At 37.7% G+C, this 16415-nt stretch overlaps 1 protein-coding gene across 1 annotated transcript; it reads right to left on the bottom strand.

The window, feature by feature from the left end:
* Positions 1-448: 448 nt before the first annotated feature.
* Positions 449-15557, bottom strand: LOC127949433 (adhesion G protein-coupled receptor E5). Its single transcript, XM_052546729.1, has 17 exons — positions 15019-15557; positions 11825-11890; positions 11548-11667; positions 11315-11401; positions 11010-11138; positions 10815-10870; positions 8752-8841; positions 8500-8653; positions 8116-8232; positions 6609-6811; positions 6322-6492; positions 6043-6237; positions 4600-4817; positions 4061-4219; positions 3800-3971; positions 1816-1911; positions 449-1730 (listed from the first exon to the last, which is right to left on the bottom strand). Exons 1-17 carry the CDS (start codon positions 15062-15064, stop codon positions 1686-1688), a joined length of 2124 nt encoding a protein of 707 aa, XP_052402689.1. The 5' UTR covers positions 15065-15557; the 3' UTR covers positions 449-1685.
* Positions 15558-16415: the final 858 nt, after the last annotated feature.

Raw genomic sequence — 16415 nt, 5'->3', positions numbered from 1 at the left:
CACACCATTAAAGCTGCTCCGACTTCTTGTCTGTGCCACTAGACTCTGTCTGTCATGGGTAATTCGCCTCTGACACCATGTATTGTTCCTCTATAACTTTGTATTCAAGGACACAACTATCAGGATGTAAACAGATAACTTTTTATTCCACTTCTTCTTCGTAATCACTCTGCACTCAAACATCTTCAGTGCCCCACCGTGGCCATAACATGCCATTACAGTCTGCTGGTTTTGTTTGACGCTTGAACTGGTAATATATTGTTATTTGTTATATATATATATATATATACTATATATCAGATGTCAGTGAAGTTTATATATATATATATATATATATATATATATATATATATATATATATATATATATGTATAGAGCCTGTATGTATATATATGTGTGTGTGTGTGTTTGTGTCTAATTTAAACAAAATGATCTTTTTCACACCCTCGATATTTGACATTGTAATGATCCTTTATTCAACCGTATCATTCAAAAACATTTAGCACTGTAAAAATATTTTCTCATCTGAAACAAGTGACAGCTTGTAAAACTTCTGCTTCATTGCGTCATATTCATTAAACAGTCAGCCCTCAAATGTTTAAGAAATCTAAGTTCTTATAGTTACTGTCAAGTTCAAACTATTTTTAAACGATTCAGAAAATGTACTAAAATTTCACCATAGAAATATATAATTCTTTTTTATTTATTTTCAATTATATTGCTGATGTGCAATAACATATCCAAAAGATAAAAAAAGAGGTGTCAAGTTATACATAATAATAGAATCCAGTTTTGAGTCATCTGCTCATTCTGATTCTGATTTACCTGATTGTTATTGGGCTGATTTTCTCTTCATGTGCTCATATTCTCGCAATACTCTCTCAGATCTGAAGGGGGAGGCGCAACACAGAATAATAAGCTGACCACTTGTTTCCTCTGCTTGTGTCAGCTCCTCAACATGTCCACTTTCCAGCACTTTCTGCACTTGTTTCCTCATCAACATGCTAAGACTATACAGAGAGAGCAAATACAGTGTATAAATATCAATCTTCAAATTAATTTAGAATGATAAAAAGTTTTTAGTTATATTAATATATAACATGACAATTATTCATTTATATGCCCATTCATTCCTCTTTCACTCATTAAAATGAATTAATTTTAGTTTGCATGTAGAAAATTGCATATAAAAAGAAATCTTTACCAATGTAATGAAATATAAACATACATATCACTTTTGGTTGCAACAGTCATTACATTTCTGTATAATGGAGGCAGAAACAAGAGAAAAAACTCATGTTAGAAATCCTCATGAGCTAAAATATAAAGATGTTTTGACATCGCTTCTAAAGAATGACTTCATTAACTGGTATAATAAAAATAATAAAACGATGCTCTCCCTCAACACAATGCAACAGTTATCATTATAAAACAACAGTCTGCAGAGGTCATCCTTCTCTGCTGGCCTTAACACTGTCAGAATCACTCAACTTGTTTTAATATATTTTTTCCTTTATATATCTCCGTCTCCAGTAACAGATGATGCATATCCCGTGTGTTGAACAAGCATCAGCAGTATTCATCAGATGATGTCTGTGAAAGTGTACTGTTGAATTAAAGCTTGTGAAAAGACTTCATTTGACACAGAAAGTCTCTATGTGTCTTTTCAGCCCATGACAAGTGCTTTACATCTGTGACTCTGCTGTGCTTCCGTCGCTCCGCAGAGGTTTCTGTAAAAGTCAAAGGAAGAATGAAGAAACTGAACCCAAAAATGCTGCTTTAATGTCCAAAACACTCAAACACAGACTAACGTACCTGACTGCTGTTGGTCTGGCTGGTACTGGTTCTGCGTTTGGGTTTCTTCTTGTGTGGACACATTCGGACAAACAGATTGTAATACTCCATCCTGACCTGAAGGGGGCAACAGGCAAAATAAATGATATTTGACTTGAGGAGCACTAAGTTTCGGACTCTTCTTAAACAAGAAAACAGCCTATTATGTTTGTAGATATTTACAGAAATTACAGTTTCTGGCAACTCCATTTGCATGCATTCAAAATAGTGGTCAAAGACGTGGATTTAGATGACTGATGCTAATACCAATATCTTACACAGCAAAATCCCCAATGTTAATTTAACACTCTGAGTGTGGACTCATATAAACACTGAAGCAGTGTTAAAAGTAACACTGAAGCAGAGTTGAAGTTAATGAGATAATTAAGAAGTTAATTGAGTTATGATTAAGCATTATTGAAGACACCTGATGTTAACAAGCAGAATCACAAACGAGAAAAATCACAATTTGTGTGTCACCATTATAGTGGTCAGTGTTTGCTTTAGGTGGGATTTTGGCTTGTAACTTTTTACTTTTAAAGTTTGTTTGTCAAACCAATAGCAAAAATCATCGCGTGTTGATGATTATGTTTTAATGTGATCGTTGTTTGACACGAGTCACTGAACTCATTTACATTCTTTTCTCAAAGTAAAATTTCCATTACTGATTGTCACAGCTTTGATTCCACAATGAAAAAATCTGTATTTTCTATACATTTTGTAGGTATCTCTTGCAAGTGATTCTGAATTTTTTTTTTTTATTAAAGAATTTTAATTTTAACAGACCAACTCTGAACATCACAAAACTAGATACAAAAAATTAACATAAAAACAGCAAAAATAAAATATAGTTAGAATAAAAAGTTAAAAAGACAGTTCAGCTCATAATTTATTCATGCCGCAATGCATGATGGGAGCCATGGATGAGTTTTTATTGGCTACAAAATGCTTTTTTGATGGTCACCGTTGTTGTGATGCTCACGCTGATTCCTGATGTCTGTGTGTCTAAACAAAAGACTTCTTTTTTTACGTAGAACTAACTATTAAAAACATGTCATACTATGTCAGAAATGCTGGGTTGCTTACTTCTCTTTTTCACTTAATTTATGTATGCAGTAAAGAAACCTAAACTCAGGCATTCAGGTCACTCTATAACAAATAGCTCAAACCACAATCAATGGCACACATGATTGCCTTCGCTGTGGTCTGTCTGTATGACATAATTCAGTCACCACAGCCACATAAAATCTAAAGTTAATAACTGAAGGGTCAAGATCCCAACTAAAGCAAACACTGAACACTATAATGGTGACACACAAATTGTGATTTTCTCAGTTGGTGATTCTGTTCGTTAACATCAGGTGTCTTCAATAATGGTCAATCATAACTCAATTAACTTCTTAATTATCTCATTAACTTCAACTCTGCTTCAGTGTTACTTTTAACATTGCTTAGTGTTTATATGAGTCCACACTCAAGAGTGTTAAATTAACACTGGGGATTTTGCTGTGTAGGAAGCAAGGTGGCTGGTGGCCGATATTAAGCTGATATATATGATATTACATAATTTAATTTTAAAAACATGTATATGTATAATCTTTTTGTTTGTTTGTTTGTTTTTTGGCCCTTTGTGATGTCAACCACTATTTCTGAGCACTTTATATATGTGGGACAAATTGCATGGGATCATTTTGTGATCATTTTGCATCATTTATTTGAATCTTGAAGACTTGAAGTTACTATATGCTGCCACAAGTATTCTTAAATAAAAATCTCATCAATGGCAAATGAACACCAGAGCAACATAAACGGATTTCATTTTCAATTCGGGGGGTTTAACTGTCCCTACAAATCACTGAAATCCAGCAAGATGATACTGGAAGTCTAAAACAAGCCACTGCTACCTAATGTTTAATGTGTAAGTAAATTCTTAATGGTTTTTCTGTTATGTTGCATGTGTAAGTACCTGTTTGGACAGCAGGCAGTGCATGAGGAAGATGAGCGCCCCCTGGAGAGTGTTGAGGATGATGAAGAGGTACAACATCACTTCAGTCCCTTCCTCCTTGAAGAGGAAGAAGCCAAAGACCCACGTTCCTCCGAGAACACACAACTGAGCCACAGCGGTCACCGTGAAACTCCTACACACCAAATATACTTAATCAAAACCACTGACAGAAGTCAAATCAAGAATGACTGAATCTGTTCAATACAATACAAGATCGCACACCTGATCTGGTTGAGTTTGGAGAGGTCTGGATTGAGACTGGAGAACTTTTTAGCCAGTTTCCACACAGTGATGATGAAGACAAAACCATTGAGGATCACAATGATGCAGACGGGTGCGAAAAAACTCAAGATGAAGTAGCGATCAAGTGAGAGCCAACAGCTGGAACATGTTAGAATGATAAATTAATCACAAGTTCATCCCTCTTTCCCTTTCATAATTCCTTTGAAAACGTATTTCTTATTCAGACAAAACTCTGGGGACATTTTTCTACAGGCTTTAGTTTATATATCACAGATATGTACCCTAATTTAAATCACGTGTTTGCACCTAAGATGAGACGTCAATACTTCTGGTACATTTCTGAATATCAGTATTCATAACTGTCAAAACTTTAAGAAGTACTCTAGCATATAGAGCTTTATAGTTGAGTCTTTATTATATACTCTATATTATATACAGCGAGCTGTGTGCATGATTATTAGCCAATTTACTGATCATATATTTTTTCTAAGCGTATTTTACCAATTCCAGAAACTCACTGTCTACTGGTCCTATATCCTGCTGGGAAGGCGATGGCAGAGATGGTGACGATGACGAGAGGGACTCCGTATCCGACCAAATACATGTAGAGGTGTTTTAATGTGGTGTGAAACACCAGCACAACCATCCGGTAGAGCTGAACCCCCTCCAGCAGCATCCAGCAGAACGCAGACAAGAAGAAGAAATGAAGCAGACCGGCCACAATTGCACACGCTACCTGAGAGAGAAACACACATCAGGTCATCCTCAGGATTGCTTGCATTTTCTTTTTTGACTTCTTTCATTCTTTAAGGTAATGTCGAAACTAGTTAATCAAATCAGGTTCAAGTGTGCCAAATATTAGATACCCCCAACTATAAGCAAGCCACAAGGTGACACTGGCAAGGAATACAAACTCCATCAGTGACAGAAATGGAGAAACAAACTTTAGGAGAATCCAGGCTCAGTCGAGAGCCAGTCCTCCACTGGCCAGGCTTCAATACAAGTAAGATTGTGGATTGATTTCTTTCAGAAAACTCATACAGTTCCTTGTCCTTGACGAGTAGGATACATCAGGATGCTTCTTTAATGATGATTTGTGCCTATGACTGTATTGTTAACAAGGTCTATGCAGTGGATTTGCTTAAAACCTCTCACTGTCCAGTAATGGACAAGGAAGCCTACTGTGAATCTTCTGTGCTCCCTGTAATGATCATGAAGGCATTATTTGAACTCTGTGTTTCCTGTCACGGCCACTAAAGCTGTCCGTGGACTCTCTGAACTCCCTGCTCCAGCATGGGCTTCTGCTCCACTAGTCCCACTGAGGAAACTAGATCCACCCCTTTTTCCTCATTTGTTCTCTGCTCCATCATGGTCTCCAACTCCACTGTGGTGATTTCCTGCTCAATCTTGATGGGCTTGATTTGCATCTGGTCTGCCCTAGAAATCTCCTGCTCCATTTGCTCTGTCCTGGTGGTCTTCTTTCCCATATGTTACACCCTGATGTTCTCTTCCTCTATTCATGTGGTCTCCTGCTCCATCTGCTCTACCCTCCTTTGTGGTCTTTGACTCCGCTCTGGCCACCTGCCTTGTTGGCTCCACACTAATTACCTGCATTGCTGGCTTCATATTGGTGCCCTGCACTGCCTTGTTTCCTTCCCCACTTCCACCTCACTGAAGTGGCCTGTCTTCCCTCCCCTGATCCACCTCCACTCTACCACCCATACACATACAAAATTATGTTTTATAAAAACAAAGATTAGTGAAATATGTTTTACAAGGAAATATTACTTCAGTCTGTCTACTTCAAAATGTACTTTTTGTGAAAATTACTAGCAATTTATGAATGAGAAATGCTTTATCACCACGTTTTTCATTATAAAGGTCATCTTTCTTGGTATTCAATGAGCCATCTTTTGATATTGTCAGAATAATGTCTAAACACTTTTCTTATTCAAACACACCTGATTGTGAGTCATGGAGATCCCACAGAGGAAGACGAGGTCTGCGATGAAGAGACAGATGCTCAGATGGAGATGAATGCTGGTTCGGGTTCCTTGGATGGAGCGGCAGAACAGGAATGTCAGGATACAGAGAAACAAACAGACCAGAGACAGAACTAAACCCACACGCGTGATCAACACCAAATCAAATGCGTCCTGGAGGAGAGGAAGTAAAAATAATGTCATTTAATTTAATCTAAAATCCAAATGAAAAATGTGAAATCTCAGGTTTGCATGTACCTGGACAGGATAGAGAGCCATGAGCACAGCGAAACTACTGAAATGAGACCAGTAACACACTGTATGAGTGCTGTTAGACCACGACCTCTCACAGCCCTCCTCAGACCATGCCCCCTCAGCCTCATCCCAGTACACACAGGAGTAAGCCACGCCCTCAGACTCCGCCCTCTCCTGAAGAAGAAGATTGATTGACAGTTCAGAAAACAGATTGATTTTCTGTAAATGAAATGTGTGTGTCTCCAGTGAGATCTTGTGCTGGTCATTAGCTGATCTGTCAGTATCTTCACCTCCACGTGTCTAAAGACGAGCGTCACCGACTCTGACAGATGCTTGGTTTCTGCATTACTGACGACGGCCGTCACCACTTTAGAGTTGAGTTGATAAGTGACACTTCTCTCTTTATCATCTGATCTCTCATTGCTCATCTTGTGGAGCAGATCACTAAATGAGTTGAGATCGTTATAACTGACCAGAGCCGCGAACGCAAAACCTGTAAACAAGAGAACATTCACATTTCGTGAAAATACTGATGGTTTCGTTGGTACTAGGGGTGTAACGATACGCGTATTCGTATTGAACCGTTCGGTACGACGCTTTCGGTTCGGTACGCGGTACGCATTATGTATACCGAACGGTTCGTTGGAGTAATTAATTATATTTGAAAAAAAAAAAAAAGAGAGAGAGAGAAATATAATGATATGCGTTCAACAAGGTAGCCCAATAACCCAAACAACGTAACAGGCAACGCCCCTGACACTCCCGAAGAAGAAAAAAACACCATCTTATATGTTTATGTTAGGCTACTCAGCAGGCGCTCGCTCACTCAGTACGCGCTGAAGGCTCGTTGCAAAATAGCCAATGCGTTTAACAGACTAGAAATGAGAAGATCCTCCAATAACCAACAGGTCTGGTGTTTGGGTGCACTTTGGATTCCCTTTAAGCTATAATGGTGATGGCAAGAGAGTGGTGGATAAAAAAACAACGGTATGTCGCATCTGCAACATGACAGGGTACACCAGCGGGAATACAAAAAAAAAAAAAAAAAACACCAGCGTGAATATCTATGATATATGCGTCAGTACTATCTGGGAAAAGACGAAAAAAAGGAGAAACATGCACGCAGCAAACTATCCCTGCAGCATTTAGAAACTATAGCTTACAGGGAATCCAACCCAAACACCAGACCTGTTGGTTATTTTAGGATCTTATATTTCTGGTCTGTTAAAGGCATTCGACATTTTGCAACGAGCCTTCAGCGCGTGCTGAGTGAGCGAGCGCCTTAGGGGCCGTTCACATATCGTGCCTAAAAACGCATGGAAAACGCTAAGCGCGTCTTTCTCCTTTCCAAAGCGCTTGGGCAGAAGCGCTCATGAGGCGTCTGTCTTTGCTAAGCAACAATGACGTGCTCTCTCCATGAGACGCGGAAATTTCAGCGAAGGATAAATGGATTTGCAGCTCTAAAAATCGCTTGCAGTAGCTCTGCTACTAAATTTATTTCAAAATTGCAATCCATATACAACTATGATCAGCTGATCCTTCATCTTGGCTGAGCTCTCAACGTTGTTACGGGAAAGGATGAAGCTGATTGGTTAGTTCTTGTCACATGACCCGCGGTGCGCTTGCGGCATTCTGAAAAGTTGAGATGTTTTTACATTTTGCTGTATCTAAAACGTAACGAACCGAACCCAACCGAACCGTGACATCAGTGTATCGTATCGAACCGAACCGTGAATTTTGTGAACCGTTACACCCCTAGTTGGTACCATCATATATGTGCACTGGTTTTAGTTGTACCTGGATATGATTTGCCTACAACAGCTTCCCAGCTGGTGCTGAAGAGGGCGGAGTCTGTGCTCAGAGTGACACGCCCACTGGGCGGAGTCTGACCCTGCATGACTGCAACCTCAGCAACTGTCAATCACATGGACATTCAATTCAATTCAATTCAAGTTTATTTGTATAGAGCTTTTTACAATACAAATCGTTACAAAGCAACTTTACAGAAAATTATGTTTCCACAATATTTAGGACATACAGAACAACTGATTGAAGTCTTAATTAAGCACCATTAAACCTGAATGTGCGTGTAAATCCCTCTGAATAATAAATATGCCTTATTTTCAGTATTCAGTAACACAGCCTGACTGTGTCTGAACTGTAATGCATGTGGTTTCTCACAGGTGTTGTGCGTCTCCATCCTGGTCACAGGCTCTTTCAGCTGAGGTCCAATCAGACGCATGCTGTTCTCCACCGTGTCCAGAAACTGATTCAGCGTCTCACTATCAGCAATGTTTCCTTCAGACAGCAGCTCATTGGTGGAATTGCACACATTCTTTGGAATAAATCAGAGACGTTCATTCATCAATGGGCGAGTACATTATCACAAACTACAATCTGAATAAATACTATATCGTACAATGTGTGTTTCACCTCCAGTAATTTCTCTCCAGTGGAATGTTCTCTGCGTGGATCATTCAGAGACTCACAGCTGTTCTTCAACAGTGACATCAAATACTTTAACTAGAATAAAATACATGGAAGTCTACAGGTGCTTCTCAATAAATAAGAATGTCAATGAAAAGTTCATTTATTTCAGTAATTCAGCTCAAATTGTGAAACTCATGTATTAAATAAATTAAATGCACACAGACTGAAGTAGTTAAAAGTTTTTGGTTCTTTTAATTGTGATGATTTTGGCTCAGGTTTAACAAAAACCCACCAATTCACATCTCATCAAATTAGAATATGATGACATGCCAATCCGCTTATCAACTCAAAACACCTGCAAAGGTTTCCTGAGCCTTCAGAGTGGTCTCTGACAATCATTGACACCCTTCACAAGGAGGGTAAGTCACAAAAATTAATTGCCAATAAGCTGGCTGTTCACAGAGTGCTGTATCCAAGCATGTTAACAGAAAGTTGAGTGCAACGAAAAAGTGTGGAAGAAAAAGATGCACAACCAACCGAGAGAACCGCAGCCTTATGAGGATTGTCAAGCAAACTGGATTCAAGAATTTGAGTGAACTTCACAAGCAATGGACTGAGGCTGGGGTCAAGGCATCAAGAGCCGACACACACAGACGTGTCTAGGAATTTGTCTACAGTTGTCATATTCCTCTTGTTAAGTCACTCCTGAACTACAGACAACTTCAGAGGCGTCTTACCTGGGTTAAGGAGAAGAAGAACTGGATTGTTGCCATTGGTCCAAAGTCCTCTTTTCAGATGAGAGCAAAATTTAATTTGGAAACCAAGGTCCTAGAGTCTGGAGGAAGGGTGGAGAAGCTCATAGTCCAAGTTTCTTGATGTCCAGTGTTAAGTTTCCACAGTCTGTGATGATTTGGGGTGTCATGTCATCTGCTGGTGTTAGTCCAATGTATTTCTTGAAAACCAAATTCACTGCACCCATTTACCAAGAAATCTTGGAGCACTTGCACATGCTTCCTTCTGCTCACCAGCTTTCTGAAGATGCTGATGTCATTTTCCAGCAGGATTTGGCACCTGCCCACACTGCCAAAAGCACCAATAGTTGGTTAAATGACCATGGTGTTGGTGTGCTTGACTGGCCAGCAAACTCACTAGACCTGAACCCCAGAGAGAATCTATGGGCTATTGTCAAGAGGAAGATGAGAAACAAGAGACCAAACAATGAAGATGAGCTGAAGGCCACTGTCAAAGAAACTTGGGCTTCCAGACCACCTCAGCAGAGCCACAAACTGATCACCTCCATGCCACGCTGAACTGAGGCAGTAATTAAAGCAAAAGGAGCCCCTACCAAGTATTGAGTACATGTACAGTAAATGAACATACTTTCCAGCAAGCCAACAATTTTACAAAATGTTTTTTTTTTTCAAGGGGGGGGGGGGGGGGGGGTTATGAAGTATTCTAATGGGTGGGATTTTGTTAAATTTGAGCCAAAATCATCACAATTAAAAGAACCAAAGACTTAAACTACTTCTGTCTGTGTGCATTTAATTTGTTTAATACACAAGTTTTATAATTTGAGTTGAATTACTGAAATAAATGAACTTTTCCTCGACATCCTAATTTATTGAGAAGCACCTGTACTGGCATATTTACACGACTGAATGAGGCTGCTCTGTGCCTGTTTAAATTTGAAAACAGTGATTTGCAACGCTTATGCAACGTTAAAATAACATCCTCTTAATCTTTACTCACAATGCAGCACTTGTATAATGTTAACATTCAGCAAATATCAATAACACAATCACAAATAATGTTTTTTTCTAACAGCATATTCTATCAACATTTTATGAGAACAGACATAATGTACAAATAACATCTGAGAATGTTGCTCACAGAGTGTTTTGTCTTTACAATAAGATGAGAATGCATATCAGATATTAACAATTAAAGAGCATTAAATGTTTGTTATTTTAAGAATTTTTTATCATGACATAACTAAAAAAGAAAAAGTGGAGATGTCCCCTGGGCATACTACTACTACTAATCAAAGGCAGAAGACCACATGCTACCTTCTCTGGTGTGTGGTCTGCATCAGACTCAGGTTTAAACTGATCACAGTCCATTTCTGTGCACAACAGCAAGAAAGAGCAACATAAGCAAACAGACAATACTGATGAACTTCCATACAATTCTCATTTGCAAAAATATATCAGTGCATTTAAAATGATGCAAATAATAGTTTGCCCTACTGTTGTAATTCTCACCGAAGCATTTAGTCTGGTTGTTGCCATAATTACTGTAACCCTGGTGACATTTGCAGCTGTAGCTGCCTGGATGATTGAAACAGTCTGCATTTCTGCCACAAACATTTGGATCCAAACACTCGTTGATGTCTGAGAGAGAGAGAAAATGGGAAAACAGTCTCTGTTAATGTGTAATTGCACATAATTAGACACACATTGCACATACAGCTGATCTGATCTGATCAGCATCATACAGTGCAAACTGCATTGTAGATTTTGTTAAACATATGTCAAATTACACTGATAGGCCAGAAAAACAAAGCTACCTTCACATTCTGCTTCAGAGCCAGTCGAGGTCTGAAACGCCATATCACCAGATCCAGAAAATTCATCCTCGGGACACTTGTTTTTATCTGACCGGAGGGAAAGACAGCATATGGCATGAATTATTGTTTTATTAGAAATGATCTAATTATAAATTAAGCCAGATTGTGTAATGCAATATTATCAAATGCTTTTACATTGTTTTGTAATTCCCTTTGAATTAAATGCCTTGTACCTTCACACGGGAAGATCTCTTTGAATCCTACATCACAGATGCAGGAGTAACTTCCCCATGCATTTACACACTGAGTATTATCACCACACACACTCGGAAAAATCCCACACTCATCCACATCTGTGTGAGAGATGGACACATGCCGGGAATCAGGAAGGAAACCTGCATTTTAATGTAGTAAGACTAGAACTACAGGTCTAGAATTCCCTCTTTTAGAGCACAAAAGGACAGACTTTCACTTTTGCACTGTTCAGTTAAACCACAAGCTCATAATTACCAACACATGTGTTTTTAACACGTTTAAATCCAACGCCACAACCACTGCATGTTGGCAGAAAGAGACCTGGGAAGAGTAGGAAAAAACAGAGATAAACTGAAATCATAGCAAAAAAGTTCAAAGCATCTAGCATGCAAGCCACACAATGGAAATTGGGTCATAATGAAACTGAAACTCTGTAAGGTAAACAACTTCACTTTATAAATGTGGCTTTATCATTTATTTTCACATATATATTAAATATTAGAAATGTATTTGTTTGATTTGAGCTAAGCGTTTACACCACAAATAAGGCAGGAAAACACAAATATGGAAATATTATTTGTAGCAGTGACATTACAACACACACACACACACACACTAAAAATATATTTATCTATTCAGCAACTTACATAAAATATTTAACTGGGAGAGCATTTGAAGCAGGTTCTGTGAGTAAAATATTTAAAGTGTTACACATTTATTCTTCCAGAGTGAACTTTATTACACTCCGAATTTTTGGCTTGTATTTCAAAAGTGGCTTCATTCCAGACATATGTCATTATTAGACTGTGATCTTAAAGTGTGAGTATTGCTGGAGGATAAATACCTTGAATTTTTGCTAATAGCATGATTGTATTTAAGGTTTAAGCTCCATTTAACGGATGGCAATATGAAGCGACAGTATTTGCAAAAACCTCTTCTTTCATAACATGACAGACATACTTGTGGGTTTCTTTTGTTCTAGTGGTTTTATGTATTAATGGCATATACATATAAGTTATATATGAGTGTGAAGAAAATAACTATATATATATAGATATCACACATTTAACAATCATTTTCTAATCATTAACAGTCCTGTACTGGTTGTTGGTTCAAAACAAAGAGGCATTGTTCATGTTTCAGACTTTTAACAGCTGGTCGAGCTTCATAAGCAGTCTTTGTTACTCAGAAAAGAAACGCAGTTAGTTTCTAACTGTCTCTGAAACATAGGCTATATTTGATCTGAACATCTGCACATCTTCAGTACTTCACAAATGCACTGTAAAACCCGACAAGTTAACTTAACTCAAATCGTTTGAGTAAACTGATTGCCTTGACTGTAATACCTGACAAGTAAACTTAACTCAAACGGTTTGAGTAAACAGATATCCTTAAGTTATGTTAACTCAAACCGTTTAAGGAAACCGATTGCCTTAAACCATTTAAGTTGAAAAAACTAACAGTTATGAGTACTCTGAACTTAATTCAGTTGAGTTCCCTGAAAGAAGATATACATTGCAATTAAGTGATTAAGTGATTAATTGAGCTTTAGTGATGAACACCTGCTGTTAACAAACATAATTACTGAAGAAAAGAGAGAAAGGAACAACAGCTGACTTCAGACACAGCCTAACTCAAACCTGACAAGTTATGTTAACTCAAACCATTTGAGGAAACTGATTGCCTTAAACCATTTAAGTTGAAAAAACTAACAGTTACGAGTACTCTGAACTTAATTCAGTTGAGTTCATTGAAAGAAGATGTACATTGCAATTAAGTAATTAAGCGATTAACTGGGTGCTGATTGAGAATTAGTGATGAACAGCTGCTGTTAACAAACAGAATCACTGAAGAAAAGAGAAACACAAGAACTACTACAACTGACTTCAGACACAGACTTAGATGAAATCAACTTAAATAAAATACATGAAATCTCTCAAGATCTGATTAAACAACCCCACAAACAGCATCACCAGCTCCACTTATTAATAACCAGACTGACTTTATTTCTGTCAGACGTCTACAGAAGATCTTATTGAGAATGAACTAAGGTTTAGATGTTGATTTATTGTTTCATTTGAAGTAACCATGTTAGAGATCAGTGTTTGCTTTAGTTGGGCTCTTGACCCTTGACTTCTGTCTTAGTCTTTTCTCTGGCTGTTATAACCGTGTGTTTCTAAAACACATTTGTTGTAACTCAAAAGCCCAGAATAAATATAATCAGGTGTTAACCTGTACTTAGGTGTAGGCTGTTATACTTCATATAGGTGATGATAATTATTCATTATTATTCACAAATATTGATCTGTACAGAGTCTAATCTCTGAGGAAACAAATGTGTAATTAGTAGAAGTGGATCTAATACAAGTGACCCTAAGAGTCTGTGATAATCAGTTAATATAAAAATGGATTCATAAACATTTTGTACACATACATTTGTATTCCATCCCAGTAGTTGGTCAGACACAGACATCAATAATCAGAATATGAACCTCAACAATGGTGACAAAAAAACATGCTGCAATGCATGCTGGGTACTATTGTAGTACAAAACTCATCCATGGCTCCCAGCATGCTCTGCAGCATTTTTTTTTTTTTTTTTTTTTATGGTCACCATTGTTGAGGTTCATATTCTGATTATTGATGTCTGTGTGTGACTGTTTGACACCGTAGAAGACCACACTGTTTGGAAAGTCTTTGTATTAACTGATTATTACAGAAGCACTGGCTCTTAGAATCACTTTTACTATAATCAATCAAATTACACAACACATATTTCATCAGAGATTAGACTCCTAGCAGTTCAATAATTGATGATTATCATCACCAATATAAAGTATATCCACCTACACCTAGATACAGGTTAACACCTGATGGCATTTCTTCTGGGCTTTTGAGTTACAACAAATGTGTTTTAGAAACACACGGTTATAACAGCCAGAGAAAAGACTAAGACAGAAATCAAGGGTCAAGAGCCCAACTAAAGCAAACACTGATCTCTAACATGGTTACTTCAAATGAAACAATAAATCAACATCTAAACCTTAGTTCATTCTCAATAAGATCTTCTGTAGACGTCTGACAGAAATAAAGTCAGTCTGGTTATTAATAAGTGGAGCTGCTGATGCTGTTTGTGGGGTTGTTTAATCAGATCTTGAGAGATTTCATGTATTTTATTTCAGTTGATTTCATTTAAGTCTGTGTCTGAAGTCAGTTGTAGTAGTTCTTGTGTTTCTCTTTTCTTCAGTGATTCTGTTTGTTAACAACAGCTGTTCATCACTAATTATCAATCAGCACTTAGTTAATCACTTGATTATTTGAATGCAAAGTTTTAAAACTTACAGGGTTTAAATCAAGGCAATCTGTTTACTCAAACGGTTTGAGTTACGTTTACTTGTCAGGTTTTACAGTGTGTATTCACCACACAAGTCGAAGTCAAATCTACTCACCCACAAGAAGTGCCCACTTCAGCTCCATGTTAGAAACCATAAACATCTGCTGTCTAAGTCAAATACAGTTAATGCTTTTTGCAGGTTTAAGAGATATTAAATTCCTAAAGAACATCTGTCTGCAGCTGTAACTTCGCGTCTCAAACTCTTCAGCTCTTCGTCTGGTATCTTTAGCGGTCTTGATATTCCTCCTGCTGGAAAAAATATATTTCAAAGAAAGAAAGAAAAAAAACTTGGCTACTCATTTTCTTTACAGCAGTGGGCGTGTCTACGGTCAATTCGAGAAAAGATAGACGAGGGTAGACTTATGCCACATTTCCACTGAAATTACCCAGAACATTTGTACCAAGAACTTTTTTCCCTATTAACTATTTTTCCCCCTAGACCTAATGCTTTCTGTTTTTCCACCGCGGTCTAAAGTACGGGGTTAGATTTGGCAAATAGTCTGGTGACGTAGGTCTGTGTGTGTTTCTCAATACAAAGTGCGCTGATTTTGGACGTGCATCCTCCTCGGTAGTTCAGACGCATTAGTCTCGGGAGTGTGATTTCCGCGACGACGCGAATCCGGTAATTCTGCAAACAGCAGCGTGCTTGATGACACCAGTCAGCTGACTATGGCTACTGCAATTTTCCTCACTGTATATTTACAATAAAACAAAATAGGATATTAAATTCCACTGCTTACTTTCATTTTTCATTGAAGATAATAGCCGCAGAAATGATCAATCAAAATGATTTTTAGCACTGTATAATTGATATATGCTTATGTTTTATTTATTTATTTTCCTTTTTATTCAAAACAATTCCAAACATGCTTAATATATCAGTAAATATCTCGATTCTCAAATATGTGTAAGTGAACGCGTTTTGCACCTTTATAGATTGTTATTTGATCAATAAATGGTGATGGGCAAAGTAGTGTAATCTGTTAACTACACATAAAAACCCGACTTTTTATTTAAGTGCCTTTTCATGCCATAAAATATTTTTAATACGACTGAATTTGCATTTAATGTAAATTTTTATAACAATATTGTAAGTAACTTATTTTAAAACTTTCATTTTACAGAGAGTAAAGAACGTTATCAAAGAACATTTTCATTCAGTCTAGCCAGAGTTCAGGCACTCTCAAAAACTCCCATTCAAATCACTGAAACACTTCACATTATGAAACGAATATCTTACTTACATTCGTACGCACATCTGCACTTTTTGTTGTTTCTGATGAGAGAATTCGCTAAATAATTCTGTCAGCGAGCAAGAGAACAAAACACCGCGTTTCAGTGATGACTCTTCTCCACGTCTCTGATTGGCCATTGCATTCATGAGCGCAACAGAATAGTTTCTGATTGGTTATCATGAAGCGTTGCACGAACGCGTGTGTCTCTGTCTCTGGC

Source organism: Carassius gibelio, chromosome B1 (assembly GCF_023724105.1).
Source record: "Carassius gibelio isolate Cgi1373 ecotype wild population from Czech Republic chromosome B1, carGib1.2-hapl.c, whole genome shotgun sequence".
NCBI classification, from domain to species: domain Eukaryota; kingdom Metazoa; phylum Chordata; class Actinopteri; order Cypriniformes; family Cyprinidae; genus Carassius; species Carassius gibelio.
This window is presented reverse-complemented; position numbering and strand designations above follow the sequence as displayed.